The 18,946-nt window shown below is 37.7% G+C and overlaps 1 protein-coding gene across 1 annotated transcript; it reads right to left on the reverse strand.

The window, feature by feature from the left end:
* Positions 1 to 103: 103 nt before the first annotated feature.
* Positions 104 to 18,898, reverse strand: LOC117154020 (aquaporin AQPAn.G). The gene is made up of 4 exons (XM_033328632.2): positions 18,371 to 18,898; positions 16,464 to 16,657; positions 3,088 to 3,231; positions 104 to 1,487 (listed from the first exon to the last, which is right to left on the reverse strand). Exons 1-4 carry the CDS (start codon positions 18,387 to 18,389, stop codon positions 1,089 to 1,091), a joined length of 756 nt encoding a protein of 251 aa, XP_033184523.2. The 5' UTR covers positions 18,390 to 18,898; the 3' UTR covers positions 104 to 1,088.
* Positions 18,899 to 18,946: the final 48 nt, after the last annotated feature.

The following is an 18,946-nucleotide window of genomic DNA, read 5'->3' on the forward strand; positions in this document are numbered from 1 at the left end:
AAGAGTTGTACTACTTGCATACAGCATGTTTGGAATTTTATTAGATACAAATTGTTCAAGCTGCCGATGAAAGAATTGTTTAAATAAATACATTATACAAGCATAGTGTGCAATATGAACCATGTATTTATATGTGATATCTTACAAGTAAATGCAAGTACAATATGTACAAAACCTAAACGGGATACAAAATATATCGATACGACATGTACATGGATATCTTTGTTGTGATAAGATGAAAATCTATCGAACGAAATTGTATAGCGTTCATAATATGATACATATATGTATCTATAATAAATTTGATAAATTACTATTAAAATTATCGATTAAAGTTAAATACATTTCATAAATTAATCGGATAAATACAGATTATGTACCTAGAACATTTAGAGCGTATTAATTCTTTTCTCTTATCGTCATTAAAAATATGATAAATATTAAACAGATATACTTCATTAATTATGCTATTAACAATAACAAAGTCTATTCTAAACAAGATGTTGTTTAAGTTTCTCCTTCGTGTATCTCTCATAGATCATTGCATGCAAAGTACATAAGAAAAAATTAACAGCAAACGCGGTCAGATGTATTGCAAAATGATTTGCGTTTATATCGTTTAATTTCGTTGAATTTTAATTGACTTGTTTCTTGATCCTTCCTCCAACGATCGAAATGCAAAAAACTGAAACGTATAAATATACCCTGTCTCGTCAATTATAAGTAGTATCTAAAACAATGCAAGGATTTAGTGTACTAAACATCTAATTGTACTAAACACTCGTTAAAAGATTACTCAGACTACAAACAGAACGTCCATTTTTTTCTCAGTTTAAAATATTCGATCAGTCGTGTTTTCTTTTGCAAAAATATCTTATCGTCAATTTCGGATATAAATTAAACCGAACGATATCTTCTCTCATTTTTTTCCTTTTTTTTTTTCGCGAGAAGCACCATTTAAACTTTTTTTAATACGTCAAATGCAGTAAATTTCCATTCAGCAGATATCAACGTGATTTTTGACATGTTTCTTTTGTTTACAGGAAACGGGTCCACATCGTAAGCGATATTTACGTTCGATTCTGTTGTTAGAAGTCGTAAGAAGCTTCATCGTCCATCGTTTTATGTCTGAACGCCAATTTGTACAAGGCACCGGCGACACAGGCTCCGAGGATCGGTCCGACCCAATAGATCCACAGATCGTCCCATTCACCAAGGACGATCGCAGGACCTAACGACCTAGCCGGGTTCATGCTACTTCCTGTTACAGGTACAGCAGCCATGTGAGCCACGGTGATGGTCAATCCGATCGCCAAAGGCGCCCATCCTTTCGTGTCGGTTCTCTTGGGATCTGTTACTGCATGGATAACTAGAAGTAGCAGGAATGTAACAATCGCTTCCATGAAGATGCCTTGCATTTGGTTGACCAGTAAGCCCAAATTTGTGGCTCCTAAGCCCTTATCTGCCGCTTCAACAGGGATCAATAGCTGCAAATAATTACATTCATTTTGAAGGACGATATATACTGTATACTATAATACTACGAATATATCATAACATGTACTGTATATGGCATACGGATAAATGTTGTAAGAGAATGGGCGACAGCAGCGAGTGTTTAGGCTAATCACGCGTAATGCGTAGACTGTAGACTGTGGATTTTGATTTTGATGCATTTATGAGTAAAATACTCATACTTGGTTTCTATTTTTTAAATTATCCCCACAGAAATATGAAATTGCATATATATTCGCTAGACCAGTAATGCGAGCAGTATGGAGGAATGTTAGACGTAAAAAATATTAAATTAAGTTGTTTTTTTAGTTTACACTTTACTTACTGCAAGTGGAGGTCCTATTTATCTACGAACCTATCTATTTATAATCTATAATCTATGGATCGTTTTTAAGGTATCTTCGGCAATGATACTTCGAACCATTTCAATCGTCTTGGATAATTTTATAAATATACTTTGAATACGAATATAGATTTATGATATTAAATTTACATAAATGTAGATATTACGAGTTTGCTTTTAGAAATTGCAGTGGATTTTTCGCGAACAGCTCGTCAACTTATCGCGATCTTTCTCGGGTTTTGTTTCGTTATGGGATATACTAAAATGACGATCGACGATCAGTTAAAAGAATGATACGGTGCTGTTTCAACCACGTCAATTAGTACTGTAGCATGGGACATTATGTCAAAGCCGAAAAAGGTAACTATGTTCGTTCCTCAATTGTACAGTTTTTATTGGATAATTATAGCCGCGGTTCTTTCAATGGGTTCTGGTTTTCGACAACTACATATAGTCCAGCAACTGTAATTGTGGGCTTAATGGCTATCACATTGCATTATGTAATTTCATGCGACAGTATTGCAGATATAATCACGTCGTAACAATTATGCTTTATCCTAGTTTAAAAAAAGAAACTTATTTACTGTTGGCCATTATTTAAAGAACAAAAGTATGCGAAAAATACATGGGAAAGTATAATATCGATAAAATTGTTGTACATTTATTTTGAAAGATCTGTCAATGAATTTGTTTCTTTTCTCATACTTAATATTTTAATATATTACGTTTTGAAAAGTAATCAAATATCGTGTTCGATTGTGAGATATAGATCTATGAATTGTAAAATATATACCGACAAAGGCTAATCATCGAAATTGACCGCTATGCATGTCTATATGAATTAACTGTCACGAATGGATCAGGCATAATGCATACTTGTAATTTCTTCGAGTCGCTATTTTTTGATGTGACGAATATCGGCAAACAAATGATAAAACCTTGACCTTTAAATTAAAACGACGTTTTAATTAAAATCAGGCGACTAAAAAGCTTTGTTGGATAATTACAGGACAAAAAATCAATTCTCAGACTGTATCTACATTTACATACACACGTGCAACTTAAAAACAGGTTTAAAAAATAAAGATCAAAGAATTATTTGGTGGACTATAATATTACTGGTAATGAGAATTCAATCAACGGTAAAAGTGCTAATTAGTAATAATTATTGGTTATCGGTTGAATAAAAAATTCGAAGTGGTTCTTCTCTGAATTTTTGTTGATTTTACCTTTAAAATTCCTGAACCCGCGATTGCTCCGCAACACTGACAAACTATGTAACAAATTGTCTTTAGAAAGCTGCAATTCCCGCTCACTAAAAGTCCCATCGATACCGCTGGATTCACGTGACATCCTGAAATCGGACCTAATACCTGCAACAAAAAGAACATGCGTTCGAATAAGCGATTGCAAACTATAACAATATATTTTAGAGTTAGAATTTCAGGTAACTTCCTATAGATCTACGACAGATTCGGCAAATATTTACAAAAAATCTAGTGATATTTCGCAAAGGGGCAAAGTGTTCTAGCTTGTTGTCAGATTTCTAAACAACCGTGTACACCTGCATGATTCACTCGAGTAGTTCTAGAAACAGGTAACACGCGTGCACATGTTACGTGAAAAGATAATACGTCCGTGTTCTGAAATCTGTCCGTCAAAGTAACCGCGTTTATCTTCCTAAGAAATTCCTTAATTCTAATTCAAATTTCACAATTTCTGGAGCATGGCCGACCAGCGTACATACAGTCGACACATACAGTCAGCCACGAAAGTCTACGTACGCCTATCGAATTTCGTGTATCCGATTTACCAAAGAAACTGAAAACGCGCTTATATTTATATTTATATGTGAACGCGATCAGCATTAATGTATTTCCGCAATGAATTACAAAAATTAAAACATTTAACTCGGAAAAATCTTGAGATAAAATTACATGAGAAATTACAAAACCTTTGATTTCATCGATGCCACGGAGATACCGGGCCATTATTGATGATTACGCAGGGAGGTGGAGGCTGCAAGATATTGATATAATATTAAGTCTAATTGTATTTTATATCTTTTTAATCCTCTTATGTTTTTTTTTTTTTTTTTTAGTAAAGATGAAACTGAACAAATCCTGTTACATTCGAGTAATATCTGTTTTAACGTATCGAGACAATTATATAATAAACTTTTTATTGTAATTCTATACTTGGGGGATATATGTAGACTTTCGCGACTGACTGTATGCATACTCGCGGTGAAATCAAAGTGCTATCGTCGGATCCATGACCACTTTTACAAAATGTTGGTTTGGAAGCTGAGGTCATCGAGGAATCGTCGGAAATTCGAAGAATGATCGTGCGACGCGAATTACGATTGTAAATCTGAGTTCTGTTTCAAAAAGCGTGCCATTTTCGAGGCGCAACAGTGTCGCTTCGAGCCCTTGAAACCGCGTGTGTGACTCTGTATATCTTGCATGGCAACAGTCGCCCTTAATTCACGTTGCAAACTCGAGGCAATAAATGCGCGCGTATGCGTGTTCCTTTGTAAGTAGTATAAATGACGAACGAGTTTAAGAAAGATTGACGTAATGCGATTGATTTGTACGTCCTTTTTTGCAGCGCAAAGTATACAATCCTCTTTGGCGCGAATAGTCGGAGAAATTGATTCATAAACGCGCCGATGAGACGAAATGAAGCTCATTTGTTATCGATAAAACGATTTATGTAAGTATATTAAGAATTCAAGAAATATAATTAGAAGATCGGTATAATTAGAATAATAATTAGAAATATAATTAGAATAATCGGTATCGATAAGATATGTATTTGGTATCGATACAAAAATATTTATTGACAAACTATGAACGTTGCGTATTTATGTTAACCAAATTAGTAAGGATTTTCCTGTATATAAATGGCTTTCTTATTTCTCGTCAGCAAATATCAAAGTATGATGCGTCGTAGATTAACCGGGAGAGTAAGAGCAAATACGTCGTAGACTCTGCGACGACAGTCAGCCTGCCGGAAATGTTTGTGGTGGTATCGTGACAGAAACCAGTTGGAAGAAGCTGAGATTCCGAACGAAATCGAGTAGCCAGAAAATAAGTTACAGGAGGAAAGACCGAGACAGATGAAAGACGCTAGTTGGAGAGTCAATTTACAAAGAAGGAAAAGATTCTCGCCCGATCCTCCTCTCCAAAGATTGATCGCGTGCTTCGGTAGAACATGAAAATAAACTTGACAGATATTCTCGAATGCTCGGTTTATAAAAATTCAGCTTTTTTTTAATGATCCTTAATCTACAAGTCTATAAGGCGAAAGATGCGACGGAACAAGGTAATAAAAGGTAATAAAATTGTCTTTTTTTCGGTTCTTTTTACATAATTAGAGAGGAAACGAGAGAAAGAGTACAACTGGAAGAAAAGATAGTAGATCGGAACGGTAAAACCATAAAATGGTCCTTGCGTTTTATATTTTAAACTTGCACCGTGATTACACGATATATTTGTGATTCTTCGGCTTTCAATCGTGTCGTTGATACTCGCATTGCCATTCGTCCCGACGTTCTGCGAACACAGCCAGTTCGCTTCCTCAGGAACAAAACGTAATGCGCTAACAACACGATTGAAACCCGAATAATCGCAAGTATGTTATTAAAAAAATGATAGATAGTTAGTGCAGAGCGTAAAGAGATTTAAACAGGGCACAATAGAAACTTTCTTAAAGAAAGGGGTGGGTGGTTCGATTTGAGTCCAGTAAAATCGGGATGGCGGTGGACACTGGCGCGGCGCTGAGCGGCACGGCCCAGTTCTCATGCACGTCGACAAGGTCTCCGTTCGCCCCGGGCGATCGGTACACATGCGCCGACGAGTTGCTGCGATTACGTAACTCATCTTCTCCGACCTTACGCTCTTCTCCTTTTCTTGCTCTTGTTCCTCTTCTTCTTCTTCTTCTTCTTCTTTTTCTTTTTCTTTATCTTTTTCTTCTTCTTCATCTTCTTCTTCTTCTTGTTCGTTTCGATCCGTTTATTCGCTGTGCCTTTTATCGACGTTGTCGCGAGGATAGCAGCCACGTTGTTCATTCGGCATAAATTGTCCGAATGCGCGGTGCTTCGAGCAAAGATCAAACGGTGAGATATCGACTAATTGATTTTATTAATTACAGGATGGAGCGCAGGCGACGCGTGGCTCTCATTTAATCGAAACGCGAATGGTCGAGCTCGCGGGAACGCTATGTAATTACCGAGAACGAAGGGTTTGTCGCTTTAAAAGGTCGCGTTTCAATACGCTCTTGTGAAAATTAATTTCACGTCCCCGAGGGACAGAGGCCTTGTGCCGAATGAAAAGAGTCCTATCTCGTGCGATTTTAATTAATACGCGGCTCATCACGGCTCGCCAACAAGCGCGAAGTGACGTTCGTAGACGCGCGAACCTACAAAGGGGAAAGTGTTGCTTCAACTTTTCATCGAGCACCGGCGCGTCCTTCGTCCAACGCTGCACTCGGTTGTTCCAAGAAGAGCAATAAACGAACTCCGGCTTTTATTCGGGAGCTCCCGCCTCGATAAAACTTTTCATGCATGTACGTCCTCTTTTCCTCCTTTTTTTTTCTCTTCTTATACCTTCTCGACGTCTTCTGATTCTTGGTGTGCACGGGCCGCGCGACCCGCTTATCTCGCATTAATCTTGAATTATTAATTCTGCAGAACGTCTAGATATCGTAGACTTACGATGGGATTTACCGGTGGCGAAACAACGTTCGAGAAACGAGCACACGCGAAAAATTGTGAACTTCGAAGGCTCGTGAGATGCTGAAACGAGGTTGACGCACCGCGTCGGCTTCTTTCGTTCGCAGATGGATTGTTACGAAGATACAAGGAAACTTCAGCTTTATCAAGTTATTCTTTAATAATAAATCTCGTTTTTCGGATAAACGGTATCGGCATGTATTCGGCATTCTTGTTTCACTCGTGTTTCGATGAACTGAAAATTGAAAGATGTTCGTCAAGTAAAATACGAGGAAATTGTCTCTAACCGGTATATATAATCCGTTCAACTGTTTAGATGAGATAAAATGTTCTACTTCATTGAGATTCGTGACCCACGTAGTGACCTACGACCCACAGCCCGAGGATACGTTGCTTGAGCGTTCACGGATTTGCCTCCGTTCTCGTTCTCTTAAACAAATTACGATACATAGAAATCCATCGTAATGTCATGAGTGTCGCATTTAACTGTAACTGCCAGCTGTATTCGATCGATCATATGTTTCAGACGCGTAAACACGTAATTTGTACGTGTCTTGAATATTAATCAGATCATTAACGAAGCACGTTTCGACAGATTTCTTTCGAATCTGAACGCTGTAACCTTTGATCTTGTACTTTTTTTTTGCTATTCGTAAGAAGTTTCATTTGCGTCAGAACTTCTTGTCAGAGCGCGAAACTTTTATCGCGTTCAGCTTGTTGAATACGATCGACGTACATACAGCTTCGAACAAATCGTTTAATTACCGTGTTATTCAGTCATAGTAAACGTTGATTATAACAATTATTTCGTACGATTGGACTGATATTATTAATCAAATTACAGGCAGAGAAACGTACGACGCGAAGATTTTGCGACGAGTCAGCCGATCGTCACGTTCGACGAAACAATTGTAAAATTGGAAGAATTGTTTTTGAAACGGCAATCTACAATTTGTCGATTCGTCGTTCGTGAATCCGTCGATGTTATTAATTACCGAACTATTGTGCAGGAGATTCCAGGTATTCGCACGAGAAACTAACTCGTACTTCGTAAAATTCGCAAAGTATGACGGTGGTCTTGCCCGCATAATTAGGGTGCACGACTTGCACACGAGCTGCAAGGTTTATGTACGATCATGCGGGACAATGATCTTTCACTCTTGGATCACGTTGCACAACAGCTCGAGACGAGGGAGCGGTCTCTCTCATAGGCCTCCGAAAAGACCTCCAGCGAGATGACTCTAATATTTGCCGAAGGATATACGTACAGCTGTTACGACAGGATCGATTTTATCGCGAATTTCAAACGAAACAAGGAATCACGTACGTATCACGATTATCCTTTCGTACGAAGCATTCTATGTTTTCTTTTTTTTTGCATTCTTAATCGAATCATCAGAAAAATTCAGGAGTCCAGATCTAGAAACTAGTTTATGTAAGTTTCTACGTAACGGATCTGGACGTGCGTAAGACGTTTGCTTTACCAGACGCATAACGATAAACGTGTCACAAATCATAAACTGTTGCAGTTAGCTAATTATTCTGTCGTGAAGGAAGCGTTGTTTTTTACGCAAACGAAAAGAACTGAAAATTGGTAGTAATTAATTTCGACCATTGTGCTGCGTTTCTTTCAAAATGTCCACGCAACAAAGTTGCAAAATTCGAGGAGGCACAACGAATTCTACGTAAAATTATCGTCCTCCATGAATGTTCGTTAAATTTCTATGTTTCACTCGAGGCGTTGCTTAAACCTTAGTCAATTCTACCGTCTTGGATAGAAGCGTGCTTATTAATTTGCGGTCACGCATCGCATGGCAGTTCTATGATATCGTTAAGAAATGGCTTTAAGGGATTATCAACGTGTTCTCGCAACGTACATCGGACATCGCATGGCGCAGGTAGGTGAACGATATACGAGGTATCTAAAACGTAACAAACGATAGCTCGTGACGATGGTGTGCTGTTCGCTAAGGAGTGTACGCCTCGAATTACGCAAGTGAAATATCGCTTATCTGATGCACGCGTGATGACGTTACCTGGGTTAGTTGTTGCAGGTGTTACGCGTTATGTGTCTCTTTTCGTTTCATCTGACGTGACAGTGTGTAAACATTTCTTATACTCCGGATGGCGAATAACGCCATTTCATTTTTTTTACAGCTGTATGTACATTCAGCGTAAAGTACAATATTGCCTTGCGGTCTGACTGCGAATGGGCATAGACTTATTAGGCATTTTCTATCTGAAATGGCACTCCAAATCAACTCACGAAGTTCTATTTGTTCATACGAAACTATAACATTTTGTTTGAATACGCTTTAACAACAGTGAAAAAATTATAGTTTTTGATATATTATTTATATAAACGAATTTTTCTATAGTCTTTCTATACGGTAATATCAATTTTTCAAAAAACGCAAAATTCCTTCGTTGACGTAATTCTTTTATCTCTAATATTTCTCGAGATATTTTAAAACGTACGTCTTCGACCCTAAAATTTGAGTGCTGTTCTCACGTTCGAGATGCGAGGCAAGAAAAAATACGTGACGAATATTTTTGGTCAGACTATGAGTCTGTAGAGTTTGATCAAGATCGGTTTACTACGGTTGCGACGTTTCTCGCGAGACCGACGAATTTAAAAAATCTTCCAGCGAAATAGCGAAATTGTATTTTCTGGAGGTATTCGCGTAATTTTTGAGAAAATGCAGATCGTGTTAAAATCACGAACGGCTATGTAAAAGCATGCAGATCCGCTGAAAACGTGAAAATGATTTCAGCATAGGGCATTAATCATAAGTAGGCACTTACTTTGTCCATAACAGGGTACTCGCACGCGTATCGTCGCGATGGAAGATTAATAAGTGGCGTTTTTCTCAACATTTGTCGTCAATGACGATTCATTATCAAGCAGAACCAATCGAATTTAACCGTTTCGTCTCGGATTTTTACCATGCGCCTCGAGTTGTCTCACTAATTGCACGACTCGTAAAACTCGAAGCAAATGTGCGAAGCTGCGTCGAGATCGTATCCCGTGGAATCATCCTCGACATTTTTCATTCTACGCTTCGCAACGTGATTATGCAATGTTAACGTCTTCTTCTTTGACAACTCCTCGTTCGTTTGCGACAAATGGCGCATAATGCAGGGCGGTAAACGTATGATTTGCATTCAAATTATCGCCGACACCTTCGACGTTCGTGCCTTATTTTTTTCATCCTTTTCGCTTGTTCTTTTTCGGACCTTTCTTATTGTCAAACGCGTCACGTAAAAAGAAAAAAAAAGGAATTTATTTAAATTTACGTATGTAAATGCGCAAGAAAGAAAAGAACGATAGCTACACTACGCCCTACGTATCGAAAATCCTCGCTTCGTCTCTTTCAGTCAGCGTGACTCACTGTACCCATTCCACGTCCCACAATGTGAGAATCGTGATAATTGCCAACGTCGAAATACCGCGTTCCCTTTCGATTCGCTAAGCCGAAGGACTAATTGACAAACCAAAGTCAGGCAAAAAATCGAAGAAAGCGAAAAACAAACAGAAAGATCAGCACCGCCCGAGCAGAGGAAGATCGAACGCAAAAGTACACCCAACCGAAAATGAAATTATGTAAATAACAATTACGAAACCGAAGGAATGTACCGACTAAATATGTATAACGCGTCGGGCAACGATAACGAACGAATGAAAATAGCTGTGACAGTGAAGGTGGTAAGTCTGACCCATGAGTTCATCATATTGATATGTTTATTTGCGTACTTTTCTTTCGTGTAATACCGATGTAATGTAGAGCGAACTGTAATGGCTTACGTGCTTGCGAATTTCTTTTTTAGCATCATGCGAACAGCCGAATGCGCAGTCGAAACGCTGCTACAATCTTGTAATTTATGTGGTAAATAAACATTCTTTTATAACAAAAAAACGTGGTAGACTGATAGGTTCTCGAATTACTCTATCACGAATTCAGATCTCTCACGATCAATAAATTCTTTTTTTCTCCCTTTTGTAACTTGTTTTCCGCGGATGTGCTTATATATTCATGTTCTTTTATTTTGCAATATCTTCCTTCAGCTTTTTGTTAGTCTTTTTCCTTCTCTTTAAATTTACTGCCATTGCGTTACATTATATAAATACAATATACAGGATGATGCAGACACAAGTATTTTCAACAAAATATTATCACATTATCCGGCGGACATACTTGGTGAACGTTAAAAAAAAATTGACCTATCGAATATTAATTTTATCGCGTACCAAGAATATCTTCTTTAAAAAAACGTATCTTCGTTGCATCTTCTCCGATTCAGAATTCGCCGCTGGTTTGTGAAACTTTGGTTGACTTTTCTGAATTTGACAATAGGGAATACAACGTGGCGGAATAATTTCTATGGTTGATGTACGATCTCCATCGTCGTGTATAAAAATGCTATTAAAGCGAGCAACGTCCACCCCGTGAACTCAGAATTAATAGGAATTGTATCGTGTCCACAATATAGACTGATCGCTTTTAATATCTTGCCAAATAATAAATATTGACGAAAATGGCAAAATATGATTCATCGATTATGAAAAATGTTATCAAAATCGATGACCCAACGACTGTGACCTTTCCTTGCGAGATAACACGCGACGATGTAAAATACATAGAGGAACGACACAGAGGATTATAAATAGGCGTATCTGCAGCGTGCAGGCTGTCGGAAAATAAAGTATTAAAAGAGACAGAACAAGAGCCACATTAGTCCGATCGGAGGTTCGAGGCGAGTCAGCGGTCTCGAGTAGGTTGTCGGAGCCTTCAGGGCAGAATTGCACCATCCAGAGAGTTAGATCCCCTTGGGCGAATCAGCGGCCTTATTTACCCTTCTACCAACGTGCCGGCGGCTTTCTGAGATCAACCAACGTCACGTGTAAAACGGAATACACGCGTGTGCATACGTAACGCGTATGCGTAAAAGGCGTTGCACACGCGCCAGACTCTGCGTATAAAAATATTTTTGCCTTTTTGTACCGCCTAACCGTTAGCTCGGTTGTATGACATTTTTATACCACCTGGAGAAACTTACATCGGGTTAGAAGGAAATTGGACGCGTACTTGTGCCTGTTAATCTAATAACAAATAGTGATTTCTTCGTGTCGATATACAGTGGCTACAAGAAATATTCGTACACCATTGTGTTTGTCATAACGCGCGTACATATTAATTAATTAGATTCAGGTATGTGAAATTTCGTATCATTTTTAAGTATAATACTCTCGCGTGGCTACAAAAATTACATAAATACAGAATCGATAAATAAAAAATTATATAAGTGCAGAAGTACAAATATAAATTTGTAGCCATCGTAGATTTTTTCGTATCATAATCACGTGTTATTTGGCAATAGCGTTAGTCGATGCATACGACTTATGGATTATATTTGTCATTAGATATTTATACGAGTGCACATTGCTGACAACGAGAGAATAGGCAATAAAGGACATACATAGGTAATGCGTGTTAATGTTTCAAATTTATATGAATTATATTTATACGCGGCAAAGTCGTGAATATAATTGTGATAAATGATCGCAGAATGGAAACTGATTGGTCCAGGTATAAAATGTTCCACGATGTAATTTAATATAATTTAACTTCATTAAAAAGTTGCCACACTCTTTACGTTTATAAATTTGTAAAAATGAGTATTTGAAGTGTATATCACTTTTTCTTTCGCATAATGGAAAAACGAAGCAAAAACGAATGTACGAGATTGTATATATTAAAGTACCCTTAAAGTGTTCGATTAATGTCGTTTATACGTTGCCGTTTACCCGTTCGCTTCCATTTACTCGTTAACGTCGCAAGAGTAAACGCAGACGGGTAAATACTGACAGACCCCGACTACCTGAACTAAGGATGGTCTAACCGCAAAATACTTCAAAGTATCCACTAGTTCGATCGTCGTTCCGTACCGTAGCACAGGAAAGCCAGAAGATAAAGAAGAAGAGACTGAATTGATAATTCGATCGGCGAGTGATTCGCTAGCTTAGCTCGAGTTACACCGCATTACGTTCCCAAGTAAAACAAGTCGGAAAGAAATATTTGAAAAAGTGAAAGAAGATCTTTCGAAGTGTTTTTAAACGTACGTATCTAGACTGCGAATTTTTATGCATTCGTAGGAAATTTGAAAATACAGAATTACACAGGTAAAAATTTCATAGGTAAAACAGTTCTCTAGCGAGGTTTTGCTCTTTTAAATTACATTCTCACAAATATGAATTTGCAGAAAAATCCGCAGTCTCTATTTCTTTAGACAGTGTGAAATTTTGAGTTTGTTACAAGTCACCCGTCTGAGATTATACGTTTGGTGTATCGTATTTCTAAATTACGACTGAAAGTGTATTTTTAAATGACAAAATATACGTCCAATAGACACTGTACAATAGACGATGTACGGTTCCTTTGTTGAATAGATTCTTAAAAGGAACACGCCGAACGACATTCGATCGATCTAAATTTATCATTCTTTCTGAACGAACCATTATAGACTCGATTATTATGTAATATAGACTGACGGTTACGCGAACTAGCTTTATTCTAAATCCTCGTAATGACAGATCTCGCAGAGAACTCGATGTCAGCCATTGAGACGCATGCTCGCTTGATCTGTTCCTTGCTTGAATGATCTTTTCCTTTCTTTCTTTCTTTTTTTGAAATGTTAATGAATGTGGACTAAGGTTCGACCTGCGCGTGGTTGGAGGCGCGTGTTCGCGGCCAGGAGAGCCTGTTCGTTTGTAGTTCATGCCTTCCGGTGAAGATCGAACCGGAGAAGGAGAAAGAGACAGGCAGTCTGGTTGCTAAACGCTTCAGAAAGGAATCGAATTCACAAATTGCTGATTTCGTGGACCCAGCTGCTTCCCACGTGCCCAACCTACCTACGCCTAGTTAAACGACTACGTTAACACGCTGGGTTTATCCCTCGTCGATGCTTCTTGGAATTATCGATACTTTTAACACGTTCACTACCACGGTGACCATCGGTGATCCAGGTCACTAAATTTTTTAGAACGATTAAGATAAGATAAATTCCATGGACTGGCAACAAATTTCGTGGACTAAATTTCCAACAATCTGAATGATTTAGATAACATTGTCAAAAGAAAGTAGGCAAATAGAACGTATTTCGCAAAAATTAAACGTTACGATGTGGTATATTTCGATTTATCACAGATCCTGAAAAAGAAAATATATATATGAAATTTGCACGGCAATCAACCTGTTCGTGTACCATTCGTGTACCACATATTACAATTTTTGAACTTTCATTATGTTTTATGAAAAATTTGCATTTCGTCTCTGCCAGATTGAACGAATTCGTTTCAATTCAGAACAGATTGCGACGAGTATAGTCTAGTTTTGCATCGTCGATTTTCGTGTACCATATTTATCTTGGCTTTTATCGTTACAATTATCACTCAGAAGGAAACTAAATTACAGAAATTAGCGATAACGTTTCAATTTTTGAGCACGAGAGATTCTCATTGCAGAATTCAATTTGAAAAATGAGAAATATTCGGATATCGAGGGACGGGTCAGAGATGCGTGAAATTTATCGTCGAATTGTCTTTGCTGGTATGGAGATTGAAACGAGTTGCGAAAGTTGGCATTGAGCAGAGAGGAAAATAATGTTCCGAAAGAGAAAATAAGTCACGTTTAAAAAAGATTTACTTCGTTTAATGGCACATGTTACGATAAAATGTTGCTCGCCGGGTTGTTCGCTTCGGTACTTTACGCTTCAACTTCTCTACTCTGCTGTCTGCTACTTGCAACCAACGTCTGACCTATTTTTTTCTCCAGTCGATCAACAATAACCGTTACACTTTTTCCGAACAAACAATAAATTGCCAGTCGAAAGATGTCTAGAGAATTTTCAGGAAACATTAAATTATTAGCTTTCCTTCGTGATGAAAACCAGGCAAATATACGAGAGATTCGAACGCGTTGGTTTTCGAACATTTAACGTTTTTACGCGAAACTTCTTAAATAATTCTTGCGAGAAGAGATCGTACAAGGAACGAAGTTACAAAAAGTTGTGAAAAGAATTGTAGTTGTTATCATTGATCGATGCAGATGCGTGTAATAAAAATAAAAAGAATTGATTAAATCTAAAAATTTATGGTGCAATATAATTTACAAGATGGAGATAAAAATAAAAGGTGATTCGATAATATTGCATAATAACGATTTATGTACTTCATAAACACCTATTTTTACGAGAAAATACATGATTAAAATTTCTTAATAAAAAGTAATCCGCACGGTGATTATTATTTGGCTTCTCATAAGCGAGTTTTATTTAAAAAAAAAAAAAAAAAAAAAAAGAAATAAGAAATACGTATGTAATACGAACAGAAAGTAAATATTTAACGCGATCTTTTTTCAGATCGAATCTCTTAATTATACTTGTACATATCCAATTATTGAGCCATTTTAGCTTTTACTTCAAATATTATCTTACTTTCTGGGTTAATCGATAAAGAGATTTTAACGAAAGCTTATTACATACTGCGATATAATTTTTCGCCAGTCTTTGATCTCCACGTTCAATTGAATTGATCTCAGCGATCATTTACTTTCACGAAGAATCTCTACCGTTTTATCCGGAATAATATTCAAACTTTTAAAAGATCTTTTCTTTTCGCCCATAACAATTTCTAACGATCGGCAAACTCATAAAATTGTTTTCAAGCCAAACGAAAAGTACGGTCATGAAATCTCAAGAGTTCAACTAATTCTTGATAATTTGTAAAACAGTGCGATCGATTTAACAGAAAACGAAATATAAAATCGATCGTAAAACTTTAAGACCTTGCCCGATCGCTTTCGATTTCAACGATGAATAATTTGCACGTGCGGACTTATCGACCAAACAAATTAATTCTCAATTTGCTAATCGACTGAAAAAAAAGAAGCATCGCGTACGAATGAACGAACGATAGTGAGAGCAGTGGAAACGGTCCGTTCGTCAAACCTCACCTGGCGTGACGTTTTAGTAAGGTGAATGGAGTCCCCCCTTTCTTTCTCTTCCCCACCACCGTGTGCTCCAAGTACATGATTCTTATGGGACGAGTGAAGAACACGATTACTTTTGTCCATTCAATGAAATCAGATAAATGCGAGGTGGCAAACGATTTATCACGTGAGTAATACTCACCACGAGGAAAACTGGAGAGCGCGTGGGCTGCCGAAATTTCGGCAAATCATTATTTATCTTTCTTCGTATTAATCAATTTATGCGAAAGTTTCAAAGTTTTTACTGTTTCACATTTTATAAGTAAACGACAGAACAAAGTAAAGGAGAGATGTGTTAAAACCACGATAAGACGCGGGGAGGTTCGAAAGAGTTTTAAATCTCTTTGGTAAAATTACTTATTTTGTCAGGTAAATCGAATTATTACCGTTTCATAAGATAAACATTTTCACTGAAAAATTTGATAGATCTTATCAAATTGTTCTACGTTCGAGAAGCCAAATTACCTTGCTGAACTAGTGTTCATATCGAGCAAATCTTCTTATCAACGACTTTGATAATTAGCGACACTATCAGCGCTGAAAAACGTTAAATATTCTGTTTTAACATAATGGACTAAGTTATTCCGGCTATTTATTTTCCTTAATTATTTAAAAATATGCCTCTACCAATCTTACTTTTCAATCTTTCGAAAATATTCGGTACTTTTTATACCATTGCATGTAATTTAACGCGAAATCATGAAATGAAAGTTATATCACGGCTCTCGGTGCGGTCACAGTTAATTTCGTTTGTCGAGTGGGTCGGGGCTCGTTATCTTTCCTAACAGAGTATTAATAATTATGTATCGAACACGTGACTTACGTGAGCTAAGCTGGCGACAGCCAGACCAAAGGTGAACGCGATGTGTACCACCGTCGGAGGATTGTTCGCGGACCACGTGATACAGGATGCACAGCCGATCAGCACCAGAAGAAACGTTCCCAAGGTTTCGGCGAACAGCTTCAACAGAAACTCGAACTTCATCACCTCTTCGAGGCCGACGAAATCTTTCATGCCTGGACAGAACCAACAAGAAGAAGAAGAAAATAACGTGTGACCATTACATCGTCGAGCAACATTTTTGCATTCTCGTTGTAACATTTTGTTGGTAATTAAATAACGCATGAAAAGACATGGAAGACGTTTCTCACTGTCCGTCTTTATTGAAACGTCAAATCTCGTAGCGTATTCAAGAAATGAGCGCGAACACAAGTGAATATTCGTCATTGTCGGTGTCGTCTTTTTAAGCATACGTCGCGATGATTGTTATCTTTAACAAAAGAAATCCCGTCTTCTTGTCTGCTGGCGTATCGATCATTCGAATACAGGTATGAATAATTTTAATTCATTGTGCCGACGTTTTTGTACTTGTTTGCTTTCCTTTCTTTCTTTTCGTTACCTTTCTGTTCTTTCTTTCTTTTTTCTTTTCTTTTCTTTTTTTTTTTTTTTTTGTTAACGGAGAGGGGAGAGTAATTATGCAACAGAAGTCAATGAGACAGATGGCGCAAAGCCGCTGCGTTCTATAAAACAAAGGGAAAGGTGTAAACAGAATGCGCGAAAAGTTTTCAGTGGGACGACATCGTTGAAATTCTGTTTTTGTGATTATCGTTGGACGAATATTACGTCGAGCTAAAAGATATTACGATCACAATACACGCTAAATTGTCATTACGTAATTGACATAATGGATACCACGACATAATGATACCGCGATTTCATATAAAGAAACCTAATTATATTCTAAGGTAACTGTACGTACTGCAATTTGCATTTAAAAAACTGCAAAGATATTTGTCGCTTTCGAAGTTCCATTTTACATTATAAACATTACCATTATTACCATTATTAAATTAAAATAAAAACACACGAATGCATATTTTTCGCCAGTAAAATAACGAAAAGAAAGTACGTGCAGTAAAAGTAAGAAATGGCAGTGGCGAGAAAATTTTGTTACGTATCGACGCTAGATATCAAAATATGCAAAAAATAAGGACCGATTAAAATTCCTTTGTAACGATCAGTGTATCCTGAAACGACACAAACGTTTCCTGTGTAATTTATTATTTATTATCGAACGAACCAAATGAATTTATTATTGAACCAACAGACGGAGATATCGCCCATATGCGTGCGAACTATCGGCATAGTTGGAAACACTATCCAGAAGCGCACATTTATCAAAGAATCATTGACGATCGTTAGAAAATATATTTTCTTCTACGATCATCCTGTACATTGCTCGTCTTACTAATGAGAATTTAAATTTATCGCGAATCATATACCGAAATAGATAAAGTTGGAGTGTAAATTTTGCAATCTAATCCTTTCTGATTGGGCGATAGATCTTTGTGATTCATGTAATCTATTCAATTAACTATTACTATTATTCCTTTAGAAACAAATGGCGAATGGAGAGAGATACAACACCAGCGCGTTACGTCGTAATTCACATAGCGATTAGATTATATCTTAAAACAATGACGATAGATTGATGGCACGGGTGCCAATTTTAGCAAGCTACGAAATTTTCTCGACGCGCATCAAACTAGCTTTTCGTTTAGTCCATTCGAAATTCTATATCGATACCCTGTCGATATTACATAGATTACGTAAATTTTGAAGCTGTTCGGACACGTGCGCGATATCGTATCCCACAATTTTATCAATTTCGACGCGTGACTAGTGCTCGATTCGCCATCGCTTTTCTAAGATGTTAATAAACGACATACCTTTCCAACCCTTGCCCATTTTCCTCTCGATATCGCAGGCAAGACGGTCGAACAAAGAAGCAACAGCGTCCTCCCTTCGATCTACCACCCCGGTTCTCGTTCTTCACAACAAACGAACGTCAGCAGCGGATTGTTCTCTCATCGGAAGCTAACTACCATTTCCCGAGAATATCGATCACCGATCACCGGTCACAAGAAACAATCTTCCCTCTCTCTCTCTCTCTCTCCCCCTCTCCCAACCTTTCTCTCCCCCTCGTCTAAAGACAAAGGATCCTTTCGAAATAAGAAGACAATGGTAACAACTTATCACCTCGATCGCCGGCCACGACTATCGCGGTGTTTTATCCGGCGTAACGGGAAACTCGAACACGGTAAAAAAGCGTGGCAAAACGATCGAAGACGAGGGTTCCGTGGCTTAATGAAGCGAAGCGGAAGGAAAGACGAGAATAAAAAAAAAAAGAGAAAAATGTCTGTTTCACGGTGGTGGCGCACTGGTTCGCGATGTTCGACGGTACAACACGTGGAGTCTCTGGGCTATTGAGTCTGCGGAGCGCGGGTTTCGCCTTCATATATCGC

Source organism: Bombus vancouverensis, chromosome 3 (genome assembly GCF_051014615.1).
Source record: "Bombus vancouverensis nearcticus chromosome 3, iyBomVanc1_principal, whole genome shotgun sequence".
In the NCBI taxonomy this organism is placed as follows: Eukaryota; Metazoa; Arthropoda; class Insecta; order Hymenoptera; family Apidae; genus Bombus; species Bombus vancouverensis.

What these genes read in the sequence shown, in the direction of transcription:
- LOC117154020 (XM_033328632.2), bottom strand. An exon ending in CTGTCGCCAGCTTAGCTCAC is followed by an intron (nt 3,232 to 16,463) that starts GTAAGTCACGTG and finishes TTTTTGTTGCAG; the next exon opens with GTATTAGGTCCGATTTCAGG. An exon ending in CGGGTTCAGGAATTTTAAAG is followed by an intron (nt 1,488 to 3,087) that starts GTAAAATCAACA and finishes AATTATTTGCAG; the next exon opens with CTATTGATCCCTGTTGAAGC.